The following is a 27,950-nucleotide window of genomic DNA, read 5'->3' as shown; positions in this document are numbered from 1 at the left end:
GCACGATACACGAGTCAAAACAGTTGCTTGATCTCTAAGTCTAATGCTGACCTCTTGTGGATAACTAACGCACTACCATCCACTCTTTTGGCCCTGCACAACTGATAAAAGTCTACTTTTGAAGCTTCCTCATCTCAGCGAGGTCTGCCTGTCGCAGCAGCACCTCTCTGGCCAGGTCCGGCCTGCCGCTCTGGGCCAAGCACTGAGCCAGCTGGGAGGCCTTGGGCTGGTGCTGGGCGGCGGGCAGTGCTCTCCTCCACATGGCCAGGACGTGGAAGGTCTGGGCCGACGGGCCATCCCCGGCCCGGAGCTTCACCACCTGGGCGGCACTGCGGCGGAGGTGCAGGGAGGACACCAGCAGAGCCGTCTCCTTCTGCGACAGCTCCTCAGACAGCCAGCGAAGAAGATCATCTGACAGGAACTCTGCTGGGTTGGAAACGAGAGTAGCAGTTCCTACTTTAACCCATAAAAACAGCTAGTTTTTGAAATGTGTTAAAAAGTGCTGAATTATATTTAGATAAAATTGTTGGGAAAGTTGAACCTCATAACACAGACACCAGCAAAGACTGCACTGCATTAATAAAAGAGGCATTGTCAGTTTGTTTCAAGGGAGACTACAATAATCCAAAAGGATGTGAAGTAACGGAGAATGGGGAAGAAATAGGGTGGATGAATTCAGAATTTACAGTCCCATTTTGTAAAACAAAACGTTATAAAAACAGCTTTGTTCCAGCTGCAGTAACACTGGTGAACAAGCTGTAGTTTGCACAAAAGTTGCACAAGTCACTTTTCGGAGCACGATGTATTTTACAATGTTTTTATCTTATTGCTCTTATCCATTCCTAACTTGGAGGAAATTTTGCTCTTGGTGTTTTAATTCTTTTTTAGCCTCATGTCTTTTATCTCTTATATTTATTTCATGAACTGCAGCACTTTCTGTCGAGCCGAAGCCGTCTCTTGTTTTATGTGTATGTGTTCTTCTTAAATGTCTTGTTCCTGAACTGATTGTCTGTTTTCTGCTGCTTGTTTAACTCTCGACTGCAAAACCAGTTTACCCTTGGGTATCAATAAAGTAACCTGACCTGAATGATGAATGAGTCACCCACCTGTCTCGTCACATAACTTCATCCTGGCCATGACGGGCCGATGAATTCGTCTCACTTTCTGGAATAAAACAGAACTCTGTAATGAGTCTTTTATTATAAAGGCATTTTGGTTTTGTATTGCTGTAAACGGTCATATTATGGACATGTGAATTGCTTGATCAAGTGATGGAAAATCAATAAAACATTTTAATCATAAAAAAAATAAAGGCATTTATTCATTTATTTTTTTAATATCAAGTCAAATGTTGAACTCTGTTTGTCTCATCACCTTTGGTAAAGTCAGGGACAGCTTGCAGATGGGCTCTCCGAGGAGCTTGGTGTCCTGCAGGACCGCTTGATCCCGTCCCCACTGCAGCAGACCTCTGCTGACTTTATAGAACAGGACCGTCCCCTTGTAGTGAGGCGAGCTGTAGTTCCCAAACGGGTCCACTTCACTCAGGTGCAGCAGGAGGCGAGTCCTCCGCTGACTGTGAAAGGTGAGCCGCTCATGTTTGACCTCATTTATGTTGTTCTGCTCAAAAGCTGCAAGACGAAAATGTGTGAAAAGTCATGGTTTCAATTCCTTTAATTAAAATGGCTCCTTTAATAAATCGCTTCCCATTTTACAAATCGAAAGTGTCAGTTTTAAAGTTAGATTTTCTTACTTCAGTGCCTAGACTTTACAGTAACTGCTGTCTGGGTGTTGTCAGTCACAAAAACAGGTGAAGACAAAAAAATGAAAAAAGAAGGAAACACTATCCATGTTCCATTTGTAAACATGCCATACATGTACTTTGTTATGAGGGATGCATTCATGTGGCAGCCAGAACAGGGAAAACAAGCTTGTTTTCATGTGGGACATATAAAGCAGGACTCTGACTTTTCCACTGCTGTCACTCTTACATTTTTATAATGTAGTTTTTTCTGAGCGCTTAACGCTAGTGTCTGACAGTACTAAATGATAGATAAGCTGTGTATTAATATCTGAAAGATTATTCTGAAAACACTGAATGTAGTTAAGGCCAGGGTGCAGGATGGACAGCAAAAGATGCTCAGAGGCACGTTTGTAATGGACAGTGCGTCAGATCTGGTAAAACAACGTTCCATTTTGTTGCTAAGTCCACTGTAAGCAATTGAAAAAGGGAGAAAAGACTATGGACACATCGTTACCTTCACGAAAACTGAAAGAATAGGCAGCCAAAAAGTGTGTACTTCACACACACTACATTTGTTTTTTGTTCGCAAACACACACAATTCAATGATTCGATCAGTAGTAGTCTGTTGGATAAGCTAACAGATGTTATTAGATGCAGAAAACACCAAGGAGATGTTCTGTCCCCACTGCTGTTCTGCGGCCAGATGTTCACAAGGAGAAGCTACAGATTCTGATTTATCTAATCATTCAGACAAGATAATTGAATTTCTTTGTAACGGACTAGATAATTGTATTTCTTTATATCAAAGAGAGACACAATGATCATAGTCAAAGGGGTTGAACTTAGACAGTGGAGCAGTTCTTCAGACAAGCAAATGGCAGCAATGAAGAGGCTGTAAGGAGATCTACTTCCAAAGACTAAGGCACACTTAAGAGCTGGCTGAGTGGGAAAAAAAACAATTCTGAGACACAGACATGATACCTTTCCAGCAATCAGATACCCTGCTGGCCAGATACCCTGCTGGAGATTGATGTCTATAGGAAGAGAGAAAGAGGAGGAACCATCATGGAAAGAGAAGCGTCCTGCACAGCTTCCACCACTGAAAGGTTAATGCACTAATCATAGCAGGCCTTGAGAATGAGAGCAGTAGGTGCTGGGGTCAGCCAGGCTGTGCAAGGATGTCCCTGATACGATCCAAATCAACAACAGTAGCTGAACAGGGTACAGATCCGTGCAGACTAAAGTTAAGATGGGAGATACCTTCAACGATGCTAGAAAATGATAAAGTAAGGAAAGATGCTGTTGGAATTCCAAATCCAGACTGATAAACTTGTGACGGCGAAGCAGCCTGGACAGTATGGTGGTGGACAAACTCCAGAAGAAGGCTAGCGGAGATACATGTAGTCGAAATGGCAACTTTGAGAGGGCAAAATCAAGAGATGCTCCACCACTACAAAAGGTTGAAAAACGACATAGAAAAGATGTGGAAACAGAGCAACGTTGGTGTTAGTGGGAACTGGAGGGGCCGTGACCCCCATACTGGGAGAGTGACTCCAACAGAGATGTCTGTCCAGAAGAGTTCAGTCCTAGGAACAGTTAAAGAACTACATCGAACCATCAAACTCCCAAACCTTTGATAAAGGACTTAACCGTTACAAACTTGCCTTTTTTCATTGATTTTCACGCCTCTGCTTCAACTGTCAGACTTGCAAACCTACGTACCTTTCAATGTAGTCCTGTAATAAAACCAGTGAGCTGGCCTGGCACCCTACCTGTAGAGCTGATGTTGCCACTGAAACGCAGGAGAAGCTGATCTCCTTCACACATACGGATCTCCGGCGAGGTCTCCACGAGGCCGCCGAGGCCCCGAGCTCGCAGCTTGCTCAGCTCCCAGCCGAGGTCCCTGCTGGGCAGGGCAGCCACCAGGGCAGTGTGAGGGTCATCCTGTCGCCGCTGGAGGACGATGGTGACGGCGTGGCTGCAGACCGCCTCCTCCAGCTCTCTGGCCAGGGAGATGAGATGACAAGGCTGCAGAGGAGAGAGTAGACGGACCACGAGGAGGCTGACAGCACCCAGACAGAGGGAAATATGAGAAGTTAGATCAACATGTCTGTTATCAGGTGACAGAATACAGGTAATTTACTTAAGAAGAGGATAAAGATCCCACACAACTTTGTGTGCATATTCTGTTGCCTGGGGAAGCTGATTTAGAGGAGAGCGAAGATGAAAATGAGAATTTAGGAAGGATATAACAAGGTTCCAACACAGACACTTTTATTTTCTCTTTACATTGCTCCCCAAGAGATCTGTCTTCACTCTTACAAACATATGCATTTTTATTCTGACAGGCCAAAGGTCTGGACTTCAAAACATCTCTTGCTTTTCTTCAATTATTTAAGTAGGGAAAAGCTTTTCCTCTCAGTCTGGTTTTTAGTTTGAGCTTTGCATTTCTAGTTTCTTCATAAGTCAAATGAAAAGCATCTCAACAATAGTTGTAAATCCCTGCGTGTCCCGTTGACTCAGGCCATACGATACCGTTCATAAAGTGTTACTGGTTCAAATTTGACACTTAGCTTTGCAAATAAATCCCATTAAGTGGTGTCCCCCCACTTAATGGAGAAGAATGACCAGTTTAACTGCTTTTTTCGTAACAAAACAAATAAACAAATGAGGAGGCATTAAACTCTTTCCAGTATTTGCATTCAATCTTTGCAACTGTATCTCTGCAAAAATGTGCAGGCTCATAAAATGAAATGTGCTCCACGGATATAAAAAATGTAACCAGAATGTTAATCAGAAATTGGTTTGTTGCCTGAGTTTAATCAAATAGCTCTGAGGTCATGAAACCGGAAGGTTCGCTTTTGGTTTTGGGATATTCTGGGTTAAATTGTTGCCCCGTGAAATGATATAAGTTCTGTCCAATATATCTCATTTCTCATTGTGCCCTATCTGTTCACACTCCACTCTTCACCCACCACACCAGTTCTTCTCTGTAGGGATGTCATTGCTTTATATATTACCTTTTCTGGAAAACAAAATCCCTGCGCTACAAAATGGGTGTTTACTTCTGCTTGCTGTGGCTTCAAATAAAGTAAACAGACAAATCCTGACATTTTTTCCCTCTTTTTTTGTCACCAGCATAAACATCACAGAAGCATGGGATGGAGATGTGTATGTGGGATGCCAGAATGTCTTTTCAGTGTTTTAAGAAGGTGTGACAATATTAGAAAATGAGAGAAAGAAACATAAAATAGCTTGATACATTTTTTTAAAACTGCGTTGAATGTTGTTCCTTCAGAGGAACGTCAGCTTCTCTTGTCGTACCAACAGAAATAGAGCAAATAGTCACATATTTGTAAGATATATTTGACTTTTACAGACTTACATGCAGCAAGAACTGGCATCACAGTGAATGGGAGGATGTGCCGGAACAAGTAGTCATTTTTAATACAATTCTTGTACATGCAGTGTACAAGAAGTTAAAATCACCTTGGTTCCTCTGAGAGGACCTTAGCCACAATATCGCTTAAATGGAACTACATTGTTGAGTCCTGTCAGAGACTTAAAATAGCAAATTATTCTGATGTCGCTACTTGACTTTTGAACTAACATTATTAGCCATTTTGATTGAAATGTATTTCATGTTCTCAATTAAAACTGCTTTGTCATTTGTCAAGGTTTACACACATTAGCATTTAGTAATAGAGGGTTGATTCAACTTGATTATCCTTCTTCCTGTAACAAATTAAACCAACTAACCACTCTAAATGGTTTCTTTGCTTTGTTATTAAAAAGAATTATGTGCAGACCATATTTAGGTAAAAGGTATATATCTGATTTGTTAAAATTTACATCTACAACAGCAAAGTCATATAACTACAAACCTGTCAAACTTCTCTAGCAGGTCAAAGGACGCCAGTCCGTTCTGCTGATTCCTGACGGTGACTTCATTTAGGACACTCCACTGTTTGTCCCTTGAGCCCAGAACCGCCAGTGATTCGTTAGACGTCTCTTTAGACTTCACAGAGATTCTGGAAGAAGTAAAGCAAACATTTTGATTACACCAAGAAATGTGTTTATTCATTATAGGTACCAAACAGTCATTTTCATTGAAATGGCACTTCAGGCCAAAGGACTCCCAAACGATTTCTACAGTAGGAACATGCTCCCATCAAAATATTTCAAAGTAGCTGGCTACATGCGTAATAGGCTTACCTTGCAACAGTTTGTTGCAGATCTACTTTTCTTCTTAAAAATAACGACATCTAAAGTGCTTACAGAAATTGAAATGAACGTGCCAAATTACTTAATTACCCTTACTAGTCACAAGACAAGAGAGGAGAAAACTCAAATTAGTTGCCAGGCACGACTTAATGGAAATGTTTTGCTGTACAGTTTGACGCCTTGTGTCCATATGCTCTATGTAAATCTGGATGAAATACGCTATATACCCCACGTCTTCCAAGCAAGGAAATGCAGATATAAATGGCTGGCTTGATACTCTGATGCAATTTCGCTGCTTAGGAGCATTAATATTTACAGGAGCTTAGATTTGTAGCCTCTACAACTTCACTGCAGAGGCAAATAACTTAAAGAAGTTTGTTTTTCAAAGAAATAAGCCGCTAGCTCCTTGGTTTTTTAATGCTAGCTTGCACAGCACATACGTTCTCTTGATATGTTCTAATTTGTCAACACACATGAGACAAATAAGACCACCAAAAAAAAACACTGCAAAGAATTTGCAACTACTTTAGAGGTTCCCATAGAAATGAATGGACGTCTGTACATAATGGTCTAGTACACGCAAGAAAAATTAATGAGGGGTTGTCACCATTTCTTTCCCCTCTAAACCCACTACATGTGCAGTCTCCTATGGTTCTTTGTCCTGTCATACTAAGATTGCAGAAATCTGGACACATTTACATGTAACACACCTCCTTCTGTCTGAAGGAAGCAGGGAGAAACCGTGGGACTGATGTTGGTGGTTTTGCTCTTTGTGTCTTCTCGTCTCTCTCCTCTTTCCAGGGTTTGGTGGACATGGAAGCGTCACTGTGAGGGGTCTCCTAAGGGGTTGTGAGGTTGGGTGGGTGAGGTAGAGCAGTGGGCTGGCAGACAGCACCAGTTTATAGAGATCGTTACTGCACTTGACGGCAGCCAGGAGAACAGCATCCACGGGCTGGATCTGAAGCAGATGAGGAAACAGCTGTTACAGGCAATTTAACCAGCAATTTGGACAGAGATGCTGAGGGATAAGACAACCCTTTTTTTCTGACACTTTAATTTCGCCAGCAGGATCTTGTTTTTAATCAAAGGGAGGTGTGCAGAGTGGAAACTCATATTTTTTGATCAGGCATGAGAAGTTAAGTTAATTCAACAGTGATTGCACTCATATGTCAAATCAAATTTAGGTCACAGATGTTCTCGCTCTCTTTTTTTCGTAAAAAATCCCAAACATTTGCAACAGCTTGAGTCTCTTAATTAAGATCAGTCTGCACATTCCTCATGCTTTTATGATGTTTATTTACAAACTGCTTGTATCTCAAATTTGGAATTATTTTTAAATCCTTGCTCTCCGTTCCTCTTTCTCAATGTCATTTCTCAATTTTGCAAACCTACTACTGTATAACCGTCCGCATTTGTGATGATGACCATCCCATCATTTTCACATCATACTTTAGCATACCATAGTTTGTGCCATTACAGGAGCAGTGAAGGATCCTGGGAGGTAGTTCAGACAGATTCGGGGATCCATTGGGAGTTTCAGCAACAGACCTCTCTTGGGAATAGTGTAATATTCTCTTTTTAAACAGGAAACCACTGCAAATAGACCCAGTGAGTACACCTTCACCTCTGCAAAAGTACCCTGTTCAAGACACAAAGTGCAAGTTTCAGGCAAAGTTCTTAAATATCTTATAACATTTTTTTTTTGGCAGAATTAATCATTCCCCTTGATGGTTATCCAACTTAGGTCAAAGTACAGCAGCATCTCTACAAGTAGTCTAATTTCTTACTAATAGTATTAGATCTTCCATAAAGGAAATACAACTCATTCCAGCTATATTTGCAGCTTTGAATCATTACAAATACATTTTACACACACATTTAACCAAAACGTGCAATCTTTACGTGTCGCCTCCACATAATAAAGTAGGCCAGGGGCCTCATTTATAAAAGAGTGCGTAGGATTCATACTAAAAGTGTACGTTGGCCCAAAAGCCGAAAATGGCGTGCACACAAAAAAATCCTGATTTATAAAACCATGTGCACGCACACCTGCACGCAATGTTCTCTTTATAAATCACAGTCCACCTGAAAGGTTGCGCATGTGAATTCGCCTCATATCCCGCCCTCTACACGCCCACTTTCTGACATGAATGGTCAATGCAAAGCACTTCATGAAAGTATTTGCATATAAATGAGCCTGCTGAGCATGCGCAGCGCTTGCCTGCAGTCTGTTTCTGCTGTGCGTCAGAATGAATGAGACGTGTTGAGCCAGGCAACCGTGCCACTAAATTTCACGGAGACCGAGATCGACATGTTGTGGATGAGGTGGAGGCCAGGAAAACGACATTATTTGGTGGTCACAGTAGTGGCATCACTAACAAAAAGAAAGCAAGTGAGTGGCGGCACGTCGTTGCTGCGCTAAACGCTGTGAGTGCCACGGACAGATCTGTGGCAGAAATAAAAAAGATGTGGTGCGGTGAAGGTGGACGCCAAGAGGTGAGTGGCCCGGCACTTATTTGTTATGTCCTCAGTCACTCTCCAGTTGGAAGCGGTGGGTGACGAGGAGGTTCCCGGCACGGCGTGTCCTGCACCGCGGCTGCAGCACCAGCAGCACCAGCAGCACCAGAGCGATCCAAGCGCATGACGCAGCTGGAAGTGGCCGAGTCCTGACTGACGCTCTGCTTCAAACACAGAGGGCCACGATCAGCGCTATTATATTACAAGTCTGATATGTGATGACAATAAATCTGGCTTCATTTCACCACCTCACCGTCTGCGTCGCCAATTCCCCATATCTTCGTGCGCTAGGATCAAAGTTTGCATAGAGATACGCACATTTTCCCGTTAAGTTTTTTTTTTTAAATCCCAACCTTTGCGTATAGCAAGCGCATCTTTCAAGCCCAGTTTTGTGCGCACACAAGCTTTATAAATGAGGTCACTTGGTGTTTTAAAACAGAATATTCTCAAGGGCAATTTTAAAACTCGGGGAATGGCCTTTCTTTTTCTTTCTTTTTTTTTCTTTTAAGCCCAACCATGATTTCTTTACAATCATGCCTTCTCAGCTGTGGAAAGAGATGTGCTCTGATGTGTCAGGGAGCAAAGAAACTAAACGAACACAACTGCAGTAGATGTCTAATTAGTTTCTCTCTCTGTTTATGTACTAGCATTGTGGGACCTAAGGAAGCTCAGCAACTGGCAAACTGGACCCTTCATGCCAGTATTTGGTGGGTTTTTGTTAGGGGGGTTTAGGGATAAAACAGAACTTAATCATGACAAGCCAACTTTCTCCTTGGTCCTTCAAACTGTTGCAGTACCCAGACCACTGCTAATGGAAAACTGCCTCAAATATTTCCTTTGAAAAGACTTAAATGTCATGTCAGCTGTGTGGTGATGAAAGAAAGTCACAGCAGCTGGTACATGTAACACTAAATAGGCATAATTGTTGCAGGAATATATACGCAATGCTATTGCAGTCGTCTAACAACAAATTTCAATGGCCACGGTTATATGATGTTTTTTAATTCAAAATTAATTATTCCGAATTAAATAATTCCTAATTAAACTATTTTCCTTCAAGTTTACATGGAAATAATAATTCCGAATTGAGGTTTACATGGAAAACACGTTTGATTTGATTTGTTTGACCCCTCCTTGAACCGCCACCTTACTGTGGTGGAGGGGTTTGTGTGCCCGAGTGATCCTAGGAGCTATGTTGTCGGGGGCACTTTCGCCCCTGGTAGGGACTCCCATGGCAAACAGGTCCTGGGTGACGGGCCAGACTAAGAGCGGTTCACAAGCCTATCATGAGAAGAAGAAAAACAAGGACCGTTACGTCGCCCGGATCGGCGTCACCGGGGCCCCGCCCTGGAGCCAGGCCTGGGGTCGGGGCTCGTAGGCGAGCGCCTGGTGGCCGGGTCTTTGCCCGTGGGACCCGGCCGGGCTCAGCCCGAAACGGCGACGCGGGTCCGCCTTCCAGTAGGCCCACCACCCGCAGGAAGGACCATGGCAGGCCGGTGCATTGTGGGCTGGGTAGCAGTCGTGGCGGGGTGCCTCGACGACCCAATCCCTGGACATCAACCCTCACAGTGGGGACATGGAATGTCACCTCGCTGGGGGGGAAGGAGCCGGAGCTTGTGCGTGAGGTTGAGAGATACCGGCTAGAGATAGTAGGGCTCACCTCCACACATAGCTTGGGCTCTGGAACCCAGCTCCTTGAAGGGGGCTGGACCCTCCACTACTCTGGAGTTGCCCAGGGTGAGAGGCGGCGGGCTGGTGTGGGCTTGGTTATAGCCCCCCAGCTCAGCCGCCATGTGTTGGAGTTCACCCAGGTGAACGAGAGGGTCGCTTCCCTGCGCCTTCGGGTCGGGGATAGGTCTCTCACTGTTGTTTGTGCCTACGGGCCAAACAGCAGTGGGGAGTACCCGGCCTTCTTGGAGTCCCTGGGAGGAGTACTTGATAGTGCTCCAACTGGGGACTCCATTGTTCTACTGGGGGACTTCAACGCTCACGTGGGCAATGACAGTGATACCTGGAGAGGCGTGATTGGGAGGAACGGCCTCCCCGATCTGAACCCGAGTGGTGTTTTGTTGTTGGACTTCTGTGCGAGTCACAGTTTGTCCATCACGAACACCATGTTCAGGCATAAGGGTGTCCATCAGTGCACGTGGCACCAGGACACCCTAGGCCGGAGGTCAATGATCGACTTTGTTGTCGTTTCATCTGACCTTCGGCCGCATGTCTTGGACACTCGGGTGAAGAGAGGGGCTGAGCTGTCAACTGATCACCACCTGGTGGTGAGTTGGATGCGCTGGCGGAGGAGGAGGTTGGACAGACCGGGCAGACCCAAACGGATTGTGAGGGTCTGTTGGGAACGTCTGGCTGAGCCCTCTGTCAGGGACATCTTCAACTCCCACCTCCGGGAGAGCTTCTCTCGGATCCCGGGGGAGGCGGGGGACATCGAGTCCGAGTGGACCATGTTCTCTGCCTCCATTGTCAACGCGGCGGCTCGAAGCTGCGGACGCAAGGTCTCCGGTGCCTGTCGTGGCGGCAATCCTAGAACCCGGTGGTGGACACCGGAAGTACAGGATGCCGTCAGACTGAAGAAGGAGTCCTACCGGGCTATGTTGGCCGGTGGGACTCCTGACGCAGTAGATAGGTACCGGCAGGCCAAGCGGGCCGCGGCTCGGGCAGTCTTGGAGGCAAAAACTCGGGTCTGGGAGGAGTTCGGGGAGGCCATGGAGGAGGACTTTCGGTCGGCCTCGAGGAAATTCTGGAGGACCGTTCGGCGCCTCAGAAGGGGGAAGCAGTACTCTGCCGGCACCATTTATGGTGCTGGTGGGGAGCTGTTGACCTCGACTGGGGACATTGTCGGACGGTGGAAGGAATACTTTGAGGATCTCCTCAACCCGACTGACATGCCTTCCACTGAGGAAGCAGAGGGTTGGGGCTCGGAGGCGTGCTCATCCATCACCCAAGCCGAGGTCACCGAGGTGGTTCGTAAGCTCCTCGGTGGCCGGGCACCGGGGGTGGATGAGATTCGCCCTGAGTACCTCAAGTCTCTGGATGTCGTAGGGCTGTCTTGGCTGACACGCCTGTGCGACATTGCATGGAGGAAGGGGACAGTACCGCTGGGGTGGCAAACCGGGGTGGTGGTCCCTCTGTTTAAAAAGGGGGACCGGAGAGTGTGTTCCAACTACAGGGGGATCACACTTCTCAGCCTCCCGGGGAAAGTCTACGCCAGGGTACTGGAGAGGAGATTACGGCCGATAGTCGAACCTCGGATTCAGGAGGAACAATGCGGTTTTCGTCCCGGTCGTGGAACACTGGACCAGCTCTATACCCTCCGCAGGGTGCTCGAGGGTTCATGGGAATTTGCCCAACCAGTCTACATGTGTTTTGTGGATCTGGAGAAGGCATTTGACCGTGTCCCTCGTGCCATTCTGTGGGGGGTGCTGAGTGAGTATGGAGTCCGGGGCCCTCTACTAAGGGCTGTCCGGTCTCTGTATGATCGAAGCAGGAGTCTGGTTCGCATTGCAGGCAGTAAGTCAGACTTGTTCCCGGTGCATGTTGGACTCCGGCAGGGCTGCCCTTTGTCACCGGTCCTGTTCATAATTTTTATGGACAGGATTTCTAGGCGCAGCCAGGGGCCGGAGGGGATCCGGTTTGGGAACCTCAGGATTTCATCTCTGCTTTTTGCAGATGATGTTGTCCTGTTGGCTTCATCAGACCGGGACCTCCAGCATGTGCTGGGGCGGTTTGCGGCCGAGTGCGACGCGGCAGGGATGAGAATCAGCACCTCCAAGACCGAGGCCATGGTTCTCGACCGGAAAAGGGTGGCATGCCTTCTCCGGGTGGGTGGAGAAGTCCTGCCTCAGGTGGAGGAGTTCAAGTATCTCGGGATCTTGTTCACGAGTGAGGGAACAATGGAGCGTGAGATTGACAGGCGGATCGGTGCAGCGTCCGCAGTAATGCGGTCGATGTACTGGACCGTCGTGGTAAAGAGGGAGCTGAGTCGAAAGGCGAAGCTCTCGATTTACCGGTCAATCTACGCCCCTACCCTCACCTATGGTCATGAACTTTGGGTAGTGACCGAAAGGACAAGATCGCGGATACAAGCGGCCGAGATGAGTTTCCTCTGCAGGGTGGCTGGACGCTCCCTTAGAGATAGGGTGAGGAGTTCGGTCACCCGGGAGGAGCTCGGAGTCGAGCCGCTACTCCTCCACATTGAGAGGAGTCAGCTGAGGTGGCTTGGGCATCTGTACCGGATGCCTCCTGGACGCCTCCCTAGGGAGGTGTTCCAGGCATGTCCCACCGGGAGGAGACCCCGGGGAAGACCCAGGACACGCTGGAGAGACTATGTCTCTCGGCTGGCCTGGGAACGCCTCGGACTCCCCCCGGAAGAGCTGGAGGAGGTGTCTGGGGTGAGGGAAGTCTGGGCATCCCTGCTGAGGCTGCTGCCCCCGCGACCCGGTAACGGATAAGCGGGAGAAGATGAGTGAGTGAGTGAGGGTTTACATGGAAAACACGTTTGATCGGCTTCATCCAATTCCGCTTAAAGCAGCACAACGTAACTTTCAGCTTTTCTGAGTTTGGCGGCATCTTTTGGACAAAAGCGGTAGTGCTTTACCAGAAAGAACACTACGTTTCCCATGAGCACCCGCGCGTAATGCCGGAAAACTCCTGTCCCGTCGTGTGCATTTGTTTTGAGAGAAGACGGGACGCTTTTTTGTTTCACCAAGTGAACAGACGGAACGCAAAAAAAAGATGTTAAACTGCTGGAAAGGAACTGGAATTTACCGGGATACCTTAAACAAGGAAGCCAGGGAGCGGTATATGGAGAAAATAATGATTATTAACGGTCTGGATCCATATGAAATCCCTACTGAAGAATGGAGCTCCTCGTCGGAGCGCCACTCTTTAGAAGGATTTACTGCCGCGGTTCTGCAGAACCACCATCTGCGGCTACCTTGTTTAGGAGTGTTTGGAAGCTGCTTTGGTAAATGTTTGACTCGCCATGTGTTTCAATAAATTAGTATAATAGTACAACATACAGTACATGTTTTGTATCCCTCTTACTTCTCTTTTCTTTTTTTTGACTGCTATATTATGTTGAAGAGGCTTCGAGGCGTGAGCAATATTTTTGTTTTCCTCGTGAGATTATTTTTTTCCTCTGCAGCTACAAATAAGAATTAATATTTTTTCCTCAACAAACTAGTTTTATCTGAAGATTGGGGTTAATTGCACCGCAGAGAGCTGGCCAGCAACTGCGTTTAGCTGGCGAAGTGGGGAATAAAACCTGTGTTTTGATCCGACCCGGTCTGTGTGAGTGTTTGTGGTTTAGGCTGATTTATGGTTTTGCGTTAAATCGACGCAGAGCCTACGGCGTAGGGTACGCAGCGACACGCACCGTACGTTGCGCGTCGCCACGTACCCTACGCCGTAGGTCTGCGTCGATTTAACGCAGAACCATAATTCAGGCTTTACTGTGTGGAAGGTTTGGTCGTTACAGCCGCGATCCAAGCGAGCCGACGACTCTTTCACTCTTTTACTTTGTTATATCAGATACTTGGCCTGCGTGGTTCTGCCTCCGAGCAGGAAACCGTTGAAAAGTTAAACCATTATCGATCTTTTCCCCACATCTGTTGTATGGAGCAGCTGCAGCCATAACGCAGCAACGGGTTACCAGCTTCTGCGGAGCTGCGCTCCACGCCCCGCCCATTTTCGTCTCGACTGCAAATCGGGAAGGAGGGGGAAGTGACGTATGCCGTAAAGCAGTCAAAGCCGTAAAGATTTGTAGTTTTTTAGTTTGGCAGGGTTCCTACCATGCTCCTCAAAGTTACATAGTGCCAGTGAAGGCGATACAGACCCCTCAGACCATGACAGAGGTGTCATTAAACCTGTTGGAAGTTGATGTACCATCACAATGACTCTGGAAATATGATATTAAGGTGGAAAAGTTACGTAGTGTCGCTTTAAGGTCTGGGGGTTGGGAAGGTTCTGATTGGATAGGGGGGCAGACCGGAAGTTACGTCTACCGGAAGAAAAACAAACTTAGCCGCTACAACTTTGAAAAGCTCACAATTTTTATGTTTCCTGCCATCTCTTCTTTTAATCATTTCCAGGTCCTCCAAGCTATTTATTAAATAAATCGTCTCTGCTCTTGACCACCTTGAGTGTATACATGATCGCGGGATTATTCTTTTCGGATTTAAAATCGGAATAAACCAGCCACTTAGTTCGGAATTAAGTTTAATTCGGAATGGCCATTTTCATTCGGAATTAGGTGTTTACATGGTAATTTTTACTCATTTTAAATCGGGTTTAATTTTAATTCTGAATTAAAGAGGAATGAGACTTCCCATGTAAACGCGCTCAGTGACAGCGAAACGGAAAAATCAGTGATTTGACATTAAATTCCCAAACTACAGAGAAAACAACAAAGAAGAGTTAACGGTTCAGTCAAGGGTGAAAAGTAAATCATGATGGATTCCTTCCTCAAGGCATACTGTAAAAACCTTGTTAGTATTTTCTTTCTGCCGTCATGTGAAACAGAAAGTACACGTACTTTCACTTCTAAAATTTTATGTATCAGGACATGAAATAACAAAAAAAAAGCCAGATCAAATTTTAGTCTATAAAGGAAAATAAACTGTTTGACAAAAAAAAGCCAGCAGATTTAAAAAAAATCTTTACTTTTCAGAAGCAATTTGATATTCTGAAGTGATCACCAACGAAGAAACAATTTTTTTCATTTCTCTGGTAACTTTTGTGATTTCTGAAGTAGTTGCAAACTCTTTGAGTGCACCTAGGTCTGTAAAAACATCACACCATGCTGTTTTTGGTCTGCTTCAGATGTGCATAACATAAAGCTGTTACACCTGTTTCAAAAGAACACAAGTAGAGGGATGGCTTGCAGGCAAAGACTGTGTAAACCCCCTGGGAGATAATCTGTAGGTTTCTGAAGTGTGTTTTTGAAGTGTCTTTTTGGTCTCTGTGGTGCCATGTGCCCAATCCCGGTTAATGGCCAGCTAAAACACACCCAGCTTTGCTCAGTTACCATCACTACCAAAACTTGCTGGGTAGCTCATGCTAACTATGTTGCTGATACCTTACATTCTCATCAAATTGGTGCATCCATTCTCATTTATGTTGTCTTCGCTAACTGAAACGGCTTTTGAGTCCACAGGGCTCTGTCTATTCCCTGGGATACAAATTTGTTTAATAATTTTTGTTGTTCCAGGTGAAAATATATTTGCAATGAGTACTGTCAGAGCTGCAACGAGGATGGATGAAATTGTGATTGGGTACACAACCTTGACAAGCGGATGCTCGGTTAACTGAGTTCACTGGGCTCCACCTATGAACCGGGATGTCAACTAATGTTAATTTACAGTTATTCTGATCAAATGTATTCAATCCATCCCCATTTCTGTTGATGCTACCCATGTGAAATCAAAAAAACAAGTACTGCCAGGGCTGAGACAAGGGCTATGAGAGCTCTGATTGAGCAGAACAAGGACCAGGATGAGCTGATGGTTGGCTAATAACCGCAGCCTTTGGATTTGTCAGATGGGTCCAAGCAAAGGTCAAAGTAAAGTTAATTGTTGGGAAAGATTTCAGGTCAGCGTGGATGGTGGCTCGGCTTGAGGAGGGCTGTTTTTGCACCAGTTAGCACAGGTATCAGCCTTCATCTGTGGTCAAAAGTAAGTGATGCCCCCTGCTTAGCTAAGCTTCATCATCACACCTGTCTAGGTCACCTCACAGCCAGCTGTACAATCAACAGAATAACTATTCACCGTTATTCACAACTTAGAAGCTTTAGCTTAAGTGGTGACAACTAGCCATTAAACTCAGCCAGCTGCCAACCACAAGACCTCGCCTCTATACACACATTAGTTGCTTTATATAATTTCAAATGATGTGGTACAGGTACAGGTGTCATGCATGTGAAATCTGGCCATGGAGACCGAAATCATTTATGTTTATTTCTGCTGTAGGTAAATATTTTAACGTGGGGGTGAAATGAAATGGACTCAATTTTGGACTCAGCCTCCAGTGATCAGTGGGAGAACTGCTGTTTTCCCACTTCCAGATTTGAGTCAGACAAGCAAATCGGATTTAGGCCCTCGTTTGGAGTCCTTCCAGGAGAGCTGTAAAGATATGCTTGTATACGGAGCTGTTGTACTGGATTCCTGTGGATACTGCAGACCTTTACTAAAAGTATGTCTAAGATTTTTTTTTTAATACCTAAGAAAATGTTTGGACTTTTGAAATGTCATCTTCAAAATTAGGCATATAGGGTGAATACAGCATTGGATGAAAAACAACACGACATCTGACACGTCATTATTCATTAAAAAAAACTAAAAGCCCAAACAAACACAAACAAAGAGCCAAGATGAAGAATCAATGAAAGAAAATGAAATGTATTGAAGAACTATTACATATTAAAAAAACTTGTAAGTGGGAGGTTGGAGGGATGGGGGTGCTGGACATATCAGGTAAAATGACTGATGAGCCAATGTTTCCCGCCCTAAACTGGATGAATGGCAGACAAGCTACCACGGTTCCTCAACAGTGTCTTCCTGTAGACGAACTTCCCCGTTTCTAGATTCTGAAAAGTAAAAAAAAAAAAGAGACATGTTTTTCACATCTTGAGGTTTAAAGTCAAATTCAGATTAGAATCAGCAAGGCAGTGTCAGAATACCTGAAGCAGGAGCTTTTGCTTCTTGATGCCGATCGGCTCGCCTTCCCCTCGGATGCAGCACTTCAATTTAGCCAGTGGCATCTCTTTTATTTCTATTTCTTCCTGCTGTGCTGTGGCACTGTCTGTATCCATGGAAAGCTCTCTCTCAGTATTGTGGGCTGCAGCCGAGAACTCCATTTTTGCCTCCATTTCTATCTTCATGTCATAACGGCCTTTCTTATAATCCTGTGCAAAAACATTATGACAACACATACACATAACTCTTAAGTCTGACACTGAAAAAAGCACCTAATGTGACACAATCAATCTTATTACTAATCTTTGGTATATTTAAAATGGATTGTTTAAAAAAAATGGAGAAAGAAGAAAAAGAAAATGTCGTCCCATAACATGGATTATATGGAAAATAACTAATTTTATGTTGCTTTGTTTTATGTCATAAAAAAGCGGCATTTTAAAATCAAATTGTCACTTAAAGGGCTAAAACGATAAAAATAAGTCAAATTAAAATTTGAATCAGCAAGGCAGTGTCAGAATACCTGAAGCAGAAGCTTTTGCTTCTTGATGCCATGGATCGGCTCACCTTCCCTGGGGAGGCAGCACTTCTCTTTAGCCAGTGGCATCTCTTTTATTTCTATTTCTTCCAGCTGCCGTGCTGTGGCACTGTCTGCGTCCATGGAAAGCTCTCTCCCAGTATTGTGGGCTGCAGCCGAGAGCTCCATGTGGGACGTCTGCTCTTTCATCTTGAGCTCTTTTTGACAGCAGCCCTCTGTCTCTGCCTGCTTCTTCTGAAGGCTCTCTGTGAGGCCTTTGTAGGCCAGTTCACTCTTTTTCAGGGCTGCCTCCGTCTTGTTCAGCTGGTCCAAGGTGTCAATATGGGCTTGTAGGCGTCTACGCCTCTTCGATATGGCCCTGCTTATCTCTTGGTCTTTTTCACGGAGCAGCTCCTCCATTTGAGTAACTTTATCCTTCCACCTTTTCTCTGTGTCACTGAGTCTACTGGACTCAGTGATGTTGCTCGCCCTCTCAGTCTGATTGTGGGCAAAGCGGCTCTGCTGACGAGAGCTCACGCCCTCAACTCGGTTTTCCTCCAGATCAAACAGACGATGACGAAGATGCATGATCTTGTCATCTCTTATTGCAATGTCCTTTTTCGCTTTTTTGAGATCGAACATCAGTTCTTTGCTTTCATGTTCAGCGACAAACAACTTTTTCTCCAAGGCTTTGTTTTCCTGAGTAAGCTGTAGCTTTTTATTTTTCCAGGCATCCCTCTCCTTGAGGACCATCACTTTAGCAATGGCCTTCATCTTTTCCTCCAAGTCCTTTATTTTTGCTTCCATTTCTATCCTCATGTCATAACGGCCTCTCTTATAATCCTGTGCAAAAACATTATGACAACACATACACGTAACTCTTAAGTCTGACACTGAAAAAAGCACCTAATGTGACAAAATCAATCTTATTACTAATCTTTGGTATATTTAAAACGGATTGTTTAAAAAAATGGAGAAAGAAGAAAAAGAAATTGCCGTCCCATAACATGGATTATATGGAAAATAACTAATTTTATGTTGCTCTGTTTAATGTCATTAAAAAAAGTGACATTTTAAAATCAAATTGTCACTTAAAGGGCTAAAATGAGGAAAATAAATCAACATTTCGATTAGGATTGAAGTCAGATGGAAAAGTGAAAAGAAAATATCAATTTCAAATATTTTTATATCAGTTTTGGGAAAGGGAATTTTGTCCTTGACATTAAGATTTAGGTTAAACTTGTGTAAAAGTAACTTACCATGCTGGATCGGCTCTCTCCTCTTGACATGGTGATGATGATCCAAAAAATGGGTGAAGCTGGTAAACTATTGTGCTATCCAACAAACGGTAGACTCTGTAGGTGCAGTCTTGTACTTTTCCCCTCAAGTTCAGTTTGTGTTGTGATTTCGGTTAAAATTCTACAATGCCCTTGTCACAGTTGATGACATCACAGAGGCTTCTATCTGCAGAAGGGGCCTCTGTGATGTCATAACAGAGGCCTCTTCTGCAGAGATTTTACACAATCAGATTTAATGCATTTTATGAAGCTACAGTAAATTGTACCTTTTTTGTCTTCCACAGGGTCACTAAATCAATTTTTCAGTCTGTCGTCTGTCTGGCATAGGTCACATAAGATACCTTATTGTCTATTTGTGGTTATAGTTACAGTTATCTTGTGACACAAGGCTGTCGTATTTCAGAAATCAAAATAATCACATCATTTGTACATTAAAAATAAATAACATGCCACTTTCACAGATGAAATCAAACATTTGCATTTTATCCCATTAAATATCTACAGTAATAAGTCCATATACACCCAGATAGAAACGTTCATAAAAACAACATAATCCACAACACTAAACTTCACAGATGGATGAAAAGATGTGTTACGCCCGTATGAGGTAACATTAAAACAGAAACACCTTAGATGAAGACTTTGCAACAGCAAAAAAAAAGTAAATATGTATATACTATACCCTCAAACTCACAATTCATAGCATGTGCAACAATTTTGCAGACCATGCACATGATTCATTAACTGTGGCCACAGTGGACTGTACAGATATATCCATAATACATACACTAGAATTTATAAAGTTTAATCTTAATTGGGCCATGCAAAAAGCGCATTCTCCATATTTTGAGGCTGCTCGATGAAACGCATACTGAAAAAATGTGACCTGTGTCAATGGAAACTGTGGGGATAAATGACAAAATCTTGAACACAGTTAGTAAAATCTGCTTGGGACACATTATACTGCAGTCAGATGTAAGGCTTTTCTCTTGCCTTTTAATCAAATTAATTTGATCAATGGAGCATTAGTGGGTTTGGCCATCTCTGTAAAAACAGGAGCTGTGGCAGTTTGCTAGTCTGAAGTGTTCAGGTGTGTGCTAACACAACGCCATGAAGGAAAAACATCAGCAAATATTTTAAAAACTGTTTGGCAAATAATCTGGGGGCGTTATAAGGTTATTTCTAGAAAATATCAGTTGGCAGTTTAGATGAAGACATCCCAGCAAGTTTATCCTCAGCTCAGTAGGCTATGTATCATGTTTAGAGAAATACCAATGAACAAAAAAGCTACATTTCAGACTCTTTCAACTTCATATGGTCTCTTTGGATGGGTTGCCGGGGGAGAAATTGGGTTCTCTCTAAAAAGAACATAAGTCATTTTTCCAAAATTGTATCTGATCAAAACCAAAATACCTCATGAGCAAAGTTCTTTGGACACTCAAGACTAAAGAGATAACTTTAGTAAAGGGTGCAACACTTGGAAAGCAAAACAACCTCATACTAGCTATGAAGCATGGTGGTGGAGGGTTAATGATTCGGGCTTTGATTCCACCGGACTTTGTAGAGAGAGATTCTAAAAACAAAACCCATATATATATATATATATATATATATATATATATATATATATATATATATATATATATATATATATATATATATATATATATATATTATATTTATGTCTGAAAATGTGAATTTATATTTAAAGCTTGTTCTTTGAATAGTCAAATTTCTTAAATCAAGGTTTGGATTGACATTTTAAAACAGTATCTAATCATGACTAAAACAGAAAAGAAAATGGACAACAAATAATGAAAAATAAGTGGTAAAAGAGATTTTCAAACTTAGTGGATGTGACATCCTTACCTTGTGGCCCCTGTACGAATCCTCGGTGGTTAGGGGTGTGATGTAGCTCACCCTCCTCTCCTCATTGACCACCTTCACAGCAAGGTCCCTGTAGCTGCTGCGATGCTGCACATGGAAAGGCAAACTCACAGTCGCAGGGAACGGGAAGCTGGCTCCGTCCTGAACTTTGATGTGGATCACTCTGCTGAGCAGCTCCTCCGAGCCGGTTACGATCAAGCAGCTCAGGGTGTCGGCCGGCTCGCACCTCAGGGCTTTATCGGCGCCAGCAGGTACTCTGACAAAACACTGATCTGGTACAGCAGAGTGGCCGTCCTCCAGCTGACCCGTCAGCCTAAACATTGTTTTAAAACACACATGTTTATTTGAATACCAAGGGCGTCTTAGGCTGCAGATGCAAACTGGAGGCGAGTTCAAATTTTCACCAAACAAGAAAGACTGCTGCCATCTCAAAAATGTTAAAGGCTTAAAACATGCACAGACTTTAAGAAAGTTCTGAGACATTGGAGCGCCGTTGTTGGCTTCCGAACAAATGCAGGCTTTGACCTGGCAGTCAACTGTTAGAAACAGGTGTGTGTGTGTGTGTGTGTGTGTGTGTGTGTGTGTGTGTGTGTGTGTGTGTGTGTGTGTGTGTGTGTAGAGCCCAGGAGGTCAACATGTGTGGGCTGTGTGATAAAGCTTTATAGAGAGCTTGTTTCGGTATCTATAAGCAACAGAAATGACGTCCGATTTCTGAAACTCTATACAGAGAACAAGATGCCAAACGTTTGACTTATTTCCTTTCTTTTTTTCCCTCATGTGGCAAAAGTTGGTGATTTGTTCAGCTTACCCAACAGAAATCCATTCCCTTTTTTTCTCGCCTTCTTTCTTGTCATTTCTCTTCTCTCCATTCTCCTCTGTCTCCTCCTGTAGATCAGTCTTTCTTTGAAGGCGATTCTCTGGGAGCTCTTTCACTTGAGGTTTGACTTGTAATACTTCACCCATGTCTTCCTCCTTGTGGCAGCTACTCAAGCTCAATCCAGCGTCATGTGTTTCGTCGGCGTTAGGCGGCGGGGCTGTAACGCTTTCATTGCCTCCATCCACAGCTTGGTCTTCAGGTTGATGATTCCTGACATCCTCATGGTGCACTGCGGTGTCCGTGGACACCTGAAGCTCTGCAGCCAGAGCGGGGGCCTCGTCTGCAGACAGCTGCAGGACTGCTGCCTCCAGCTTTGTCCTGATTTTGCCCACTTTGTCACTAATGTTCTCCAGATCCTCCCCGATAGCAAGGAAAATGTAACCGAGGGATGATGAACAGGGCCAGGTTTCACCATCTGTATTATCTGAAAATGAAAGTTTTAAAAAAAGTGAGCAAAATCAGTATTTGAAGGAGACATATTGTGCCTTGTTTCATCAGTTGATACAGTTTCCTGAGGCCTTGATTAAATATCTGTGTCGTTCTTTGGTCATTGTCTGCAGGTAAACAATCCAAAAGCACCTTTTTAAAGGGACAGAGTCACCCAGTCCAGTTCATTACACCCAGGGCTGGACTGGGACAAAAAATCGGCCCGGGCATTTTGAGCCTAGACCGGCCCACCAGGTATTGATGGAAAGAAAATGAAGCCTATGAATGAAAACAAACGTTCATGTGACACCGCTTGTACACTGTCTTGTTGGTGTGTATGTTCTTGTCTAATAAACCTAAACCTACACCATCCCCCCCAGTCCCGTTATAGATGTACTTACTACTGTTTCTGAGTAGACCAGCAAACTTGTATGGCAAGCCGTTTTAACATTTAATAGCTAGACTGGATATGTGTTGCAGATATCTGTAATTCAATTCTTCCTAGTCAAAAAGAACATTTCAGATATCTACAATGATATATTAACCCATTTTAAACAGGGGGAACGCATTCTGACAGCGTGAAATACTGCTGTCAGAATGCGTTCCCCCTCTGTTTATCATGAAGGGATGCTCACACATCTTTCAAATTCATACTGCTGACTTCTTTCACCACCACAGATAAGTCCTGTGATTTTCAGGCTGATATCATCATATTTGACCATTTTAAACAGGGGGAATGCAGCCCTGCCTCTGTTTTTACTAACTAATGACCATGAATTGCCTAAACAGTGGGTTCTTCCAATATTTGTATATATACAGAAAGTCTTTGCTGCGATGGCATCACTGTAGGTAAACATTTCTCCAAAAAGATTGATGTATTATTTCACCCACCCACTATTAATCACAGCATTATTAAAATTTAGTGACAATCAGGAATCCAAACACCACTGTCCCTGTCAAAAAAGCAACTTAAATTTTGAGTTGCTAATTTAGTTTTATAGAATATATAAGATATTGAATATGAACTCATCATTATTCAAATAGTATAAATAATAATATCAATAATAAGCCCCGCGCTCTAATGTTGTGACTACTCCAGCCAGAGCTACCTGGGAGACTTGCGAGGCCCTGTGTGGAATGGCCGGGGGGGACCCTCGCGCGAAATTTTTTGGGTTTTTCGGGTCGGATCGGGTGTCTATATGCGCAATTTTAACTCTCCAATTAGCAAAATACTGGATACCTTCCCCTGCCTCATTATCATTTGGCTTGCCTCGACGCGGGGCCCCACGGCTGCTTGAGACCCGGTTGGATCGGTGATTTTTGTAACAAATTTATCAAACGAGCCTTTCAGAGAGGCATTAAACTCTTCCATTTTCTTTAGTTTTTTTTCTTTTTTCATCCCCTGATGGAAATTTCCTGATCCTGTCTCGTTCTCTCGACATTGTGTGACAGTTTGTTCCAACTCCACCGTCTGGATCAGAGCAGCTTGTGTCTGCGCTTGGTCTGACGCAGTTGTATTGTATAACAGACACGTGCATCATTGCACATATATTTATTGATATGAACAGACTAGTACACATTTAGGTCTGTAATGGAATGTGACTGTTGATATTTATAAGGGAAAAAATGAAAAAAAAAAATTTTTGAAAAAAAAAAAAAAACAAAAAAAAACGGCCCATAGCGCGAGGCCCCTTGGGGCGCGAGGCCCCTTGGGGCGCGAGGCCCCTTGAGGCCCCTTGGGGCGCGAGGCCCCTTGAGGCCCCTTGGGGCGCGAGGCCCCTTGAGGCCCCTTGGGGCGCGAGGCCCCTTGCGGTGGCCCTGACTTCAGCCCATAACCAGTCTAACTCATCATAACCAATCGGCCAGTGGTACCAGTTGTTGTCAGGTAAAAAACTAAATCAAATGGGCCGATGGGCCTGCCCGGGCCGAAAAAAAAAAAAAATCGGCCGACCCAAAATCGGGCCGGCCGATGGTGATTTTGGGCCAGCCCGGGCAAAAAAAAAAAATTTTTTTTTTTTTTTTTTTTGGGCCGGCCCGGCCCAAAATCACCATCGGCCCACCGGGCAAATGCCCGGTATGCCCGATGGCCAGTCCACCCCTGATTACACCCCTCTTCCACGCCAGGAGATGGGTGGAGTGAAGTATTTATTAATGGGTCTTACAGCTTTTTGCTACCCACATTTAAGGGATCACAATTGCAGCGTCATTGTTATGTCAGGTGACGATAAAGATGCTGAAATTGGATAAGTGAACCCTGATCTGGGTCTGGGATGTCACGGTACCTTGCAAATCTGAAAGGCTGACTGAATTACACATTTTCAGAATCAGTCATCCCCAAATAAATATTCAGAATGGTGTTATGAAAGCTGGACTGGGAGTTTGTGAGTTGACTGACTTCAGTTACCGCAATATATGGCCTTTAAAGGCAGATATATCTTAATATGTTTTTACAATAACTCTATTACATACAGTAATATGTCCATGATGATTGAAATCATCCACTTTAATTAATTTGTTGGTTTTTAGTACTTATACAGATCAGAAGTCTAGACAGACACAATTTTTTTCTGTGCAAAATAGTGGGTCAACAAATGACATAACTTTATTTCACTCTACCAACTGTACCATTATTTATTTGACAAAAGTGAAGGGGAAAATAAAAAAAAAATCATTCAGGCGATACTAAAGGGGCTTTCTCATAGAACGCGGTTTGCACCGCGCACACCGCCGGGGTGGGCGCAGAGTCGGCGCAGACTCGGCGCAAGGTGGGCGCAGAGCAGTAGCCTACATCGCGTACATATTTGTTGCAAGTTGCTTGGTGACCGAAAAAAAGTTTTTTCGGTCTGGCGCCGTTTTCCCACTCGTTTGGACGTACAGTAGCTACAGCTCGGTTTGCAAAATGCATCTGTCCCTGCTTCAAAGAAAAGCCCTGGCTTTAGTTCTTCTGAGGAGGAGACGAGCAGCAGCAGCAAGGAGGGTCCATGAAACCCTCATGAGAAGACAGGATTTGGGGGAATCCAGGCTCGTTGGGGAGCTACAGCTCCATGATGACCAGGTCTACTTCAGGCTGAACAGGGAGCAGTTTGAGCCTGTTGGGGAGAGTTGGAGCCTCAGCAGGATCAACCAACTTCAGGTTTCATCACTGCAGCTGAACGCCTGGCATCCCTTCCTCTCCTTTATATATCTGTGCCTCAAGTTTTTCCATTTTTTCTTCAAGTCATCCACTGTAAATAGTTAACAACATATTTTATTAAAAAAACCTTTCTGAACTATGTTGTTGTTTTTTAGCTCATGTCAGTCATCTAGATTTTTAGATATACTGAGTGGACATGTAGTAAAGTATGTGCTTCAGTTTAGAAAAGTATTGACACGTGGTCTTTTCATAACCATATATTGATAAATGATTCAATTGATCTTGATGTGAGGCATGGAAATGCTATATTTTATTTTAAACTAACATTTTATTGTTAAAAGAGCAAAATAATATCACATTTCTACCACTTTTAAACACACCTGGTATGTCCAAATTCTGGGAGATTTTTCTCCACTTTTGTCCCTTTTTATTGATGTCACGATAGGCCTGCAGTCTCGTATCACAGCTCCTCACAGACTCACAGCCAAGATCATTGTTTCCTCCATGTTGATTGTCTCTGATCTACAAGCTGCCAGTTTTTTTTCACCCTCCACCACCTTCTCTCCTATTGGACACCGCCGAGATGTCGTCACAGGGCGCACACTGAAACTAAAAAATGTTAAATTCGCCGTGGCAGCCTGCGCCCTCTTGCGCCCTGTTGCGCCCTTGCCGCCGCGGCAACCCGGAGGCAGCTCGGCGGTATGCGCCCTGCGCCCTTGCGCGGCGGCAGCACATACACAATGAATGGGAAAGCCAGCGGCAGCTGCCGCTGTGCGCCCTCTATGTGAAAGCCCCTTAAGTACCCCCTCACTGCTTTGATAGTTTTTAAGACGGTGACTTGCAGCAAGGTTTTGCTAAACATCAGACCTTAAAGGTATAGTCTGTAATCGTATTCAAAAACATTTATTGTTATACTGGGTGAAATGGTCCTTCCATCCTGAGAGTATCCAGTGAATAATGTGTTCAGAAAAAGGAAAGAAAAAAATCCGACCTCTCTGACAGCTTTAATCCTGTAAAAACTCTGACCAATCTGTTTTTTGCGCACCGAGTGGCACGGATTGGTCAGAGGACCAGAGGATTGGCGAGTCACGTTTGCTGAAGAATGCCGCAGAAAACGAGAAAATGTAGCCAAAAATACCACCTCCCCAGTATGGGGGTCCGTGGGGATGGAGGCGTCTCCATCGCGGCGAGGGCGGAGAGCGCCGGTGCGGGTGGCGGTGCGCTGCGGTGCCGTGCAGGCTCTGTTGCCATGGCTACGCCGTAGGGTACGCCGTAGCCTACGGTGTAGGGTAAGCGGCAGAGCGCACCATTCTGCGTTGGTGTAACGCGGAACCATAAATCAGCCTTCAGTGTGTGCTCTGTCTGCTGTTCTGAACACTTCTCTGTTGTGCTCATTTTGCTGGGACGTCGGGTCCCTCCGCAGAGACACAACTTTTGCGGTATGCGTTCATTGTTGTGTCTAAAAATTATGTGCAGTGCCCATACAATCAGAACCGGTACAGATATTCTGTAATATTTTTTTATATTTATAAAGAAATTAAATTATTAAAATTATTATATTAAAAAAAATAAAGGATCCCCATAACTTTGATTGGGTGGGCAGGACGCACGTTTGGATGGACACAGCTCACCCCTGCCCCCCGTAAAACCGGCCTCGCTTACAGGTGAATGAGACATGGGGTAGTTTTGTTGAAAATGTGCTGTCCAAAATGTCCTGGAAAACTCGACTCCTGCAAATGCGCGTTCCCCAAAGTTTGTGGGGGCGTGGCTTTGGACGGAGCGCTGACGGGAGGGGGAGGAGGGGGTGGGGCTTAGAGGAGGTGCACCTTTCAAATCTTGCTAGCTCTCCAACATTACTGACTATACCTTTAAATAAATGATCATCACAAAGTGTGCAGATGTCTATAAAAGCAGATGTTTGGGGAATTTCATGCACTGGAACACTCAGTTATGGGTTAACACAATGCCAAGAGGGAAAGACATAAGTAATGGTGTTAGAGGTCTTATCAACACTCTTTATCATTTCAGATTCTACAATGAAATCTGTAAAGAACTTTAGATTGCCTTGTACGTGAAATGTACTGTACATATAAACTTGCTTTACCTTATGTCTTTACACACTCACAAAAAGCAGCATCATAGGATTCAAAGAGGAGGTGCTTGGTCTTGTGTGTTTTTTAAACCATCCATAGTCTTGTTAAGTTTTTACTTGATGCAAAAGCCCACATACCTGTTGAAGCTGAATGCTGCTGTTCATCGCTCCTTTGAAGACCCTTCTTGAGCATGAACTCACATTTTTTGATAGTGTCTCTCCAAACTGTCAGTTTGTCTGAATGAAAGACTTGCACCTCCCTCAACATTTCTAGAACTTTCTGCTTGCAGCCTTTCTCCTCCTTCTCTTCATCAATGCTCCCACGTTTTCTTTCAGTTGCCTTCGCATCTTCCACCGGACACAGCTTTGTCTCTTCTCTGCTCCCACACGCTGGCTCTTCATGATGATTCCCGCTGCTCTGCACACCTTCAGTAGGTCTAGTTAATGTGATGAGAAGACTGTCCTCACCCCTCGCGCTGCAGGAAGGGTTTGCTCCATTGGTCCGATGAGTCACATGCAGATAAGTGTCCAT

General features: G+C 44.3%; 1 protein-coding gene across 1 annotated transcript; it reads right to left on the bottom strand.

The window, feature by feature from the left end:
* dthd1 (death domain containing 1) lies at positions 1-27,950 on the bottom strand. The gene is made up of 10 exons (XM_061710179.1): positions 27,557-27,950; positions 21,699-22,191; positions 20,873-21,203; positions 7,426-7,605; positions 6,658-6,924; positions 5,627-5,760; positions 3,515-3,804; positions 1,375-1,628; positions 1,107-1,164; positions 1-423 (listed from the first exon to the last, which is right to left on the bottom strand). The coding sequence occupies exons 1-10, from the start codon at positions 27,948-27,950 to the stop codon at positions 113-115; spliced, it is 2,712 nt and encodes a 903-aa protein (XP_061566163.1). The 3' UTR covers positions 1-112.

Source organism: Cololabis saira, chromosome 20 (genome assembly GCF_033807715.1).
Source record: "Cololabis saira isolate AMF1-May2022 chromosome 20, fColSai1.1, whole genome shotgun sequence".
Taxonomy (NCBI): domain Eukaryota; kingdom Metazoa; phylum Chordata; class Actinopteri; order Beloniformes; family Belonidae; genus Cololabis; species Cololabis saira.
This window is presented reverse-complemented; position numbering and strand designations above follow the sequence as displayed.

Bases quoted from the DNA above. Each gene is read 5' to 3' on its own strand.
- dthd1 (XM_061710179.1), bottom strand. From the start codon at position 27,950: ATGGACACTTATCTGCATGTGACTCATCGGACCAATGGAGCAAACCCT. The intron at 21,204-21,698 runs GTAAGCTGAACA...AACAATGTTTAG, and splicing joins AGGGAATGGATTTCTGTTGG to GCTGACGGGTCAGCTGGAGG. The intron at 7,606-20,872 runs GTAAGGATGTCA...TGTCTTGAACAG, and splicing joins ATTCGTACAGGGGCCACAAG to GGTACTTTTGCAGAGGTGAA.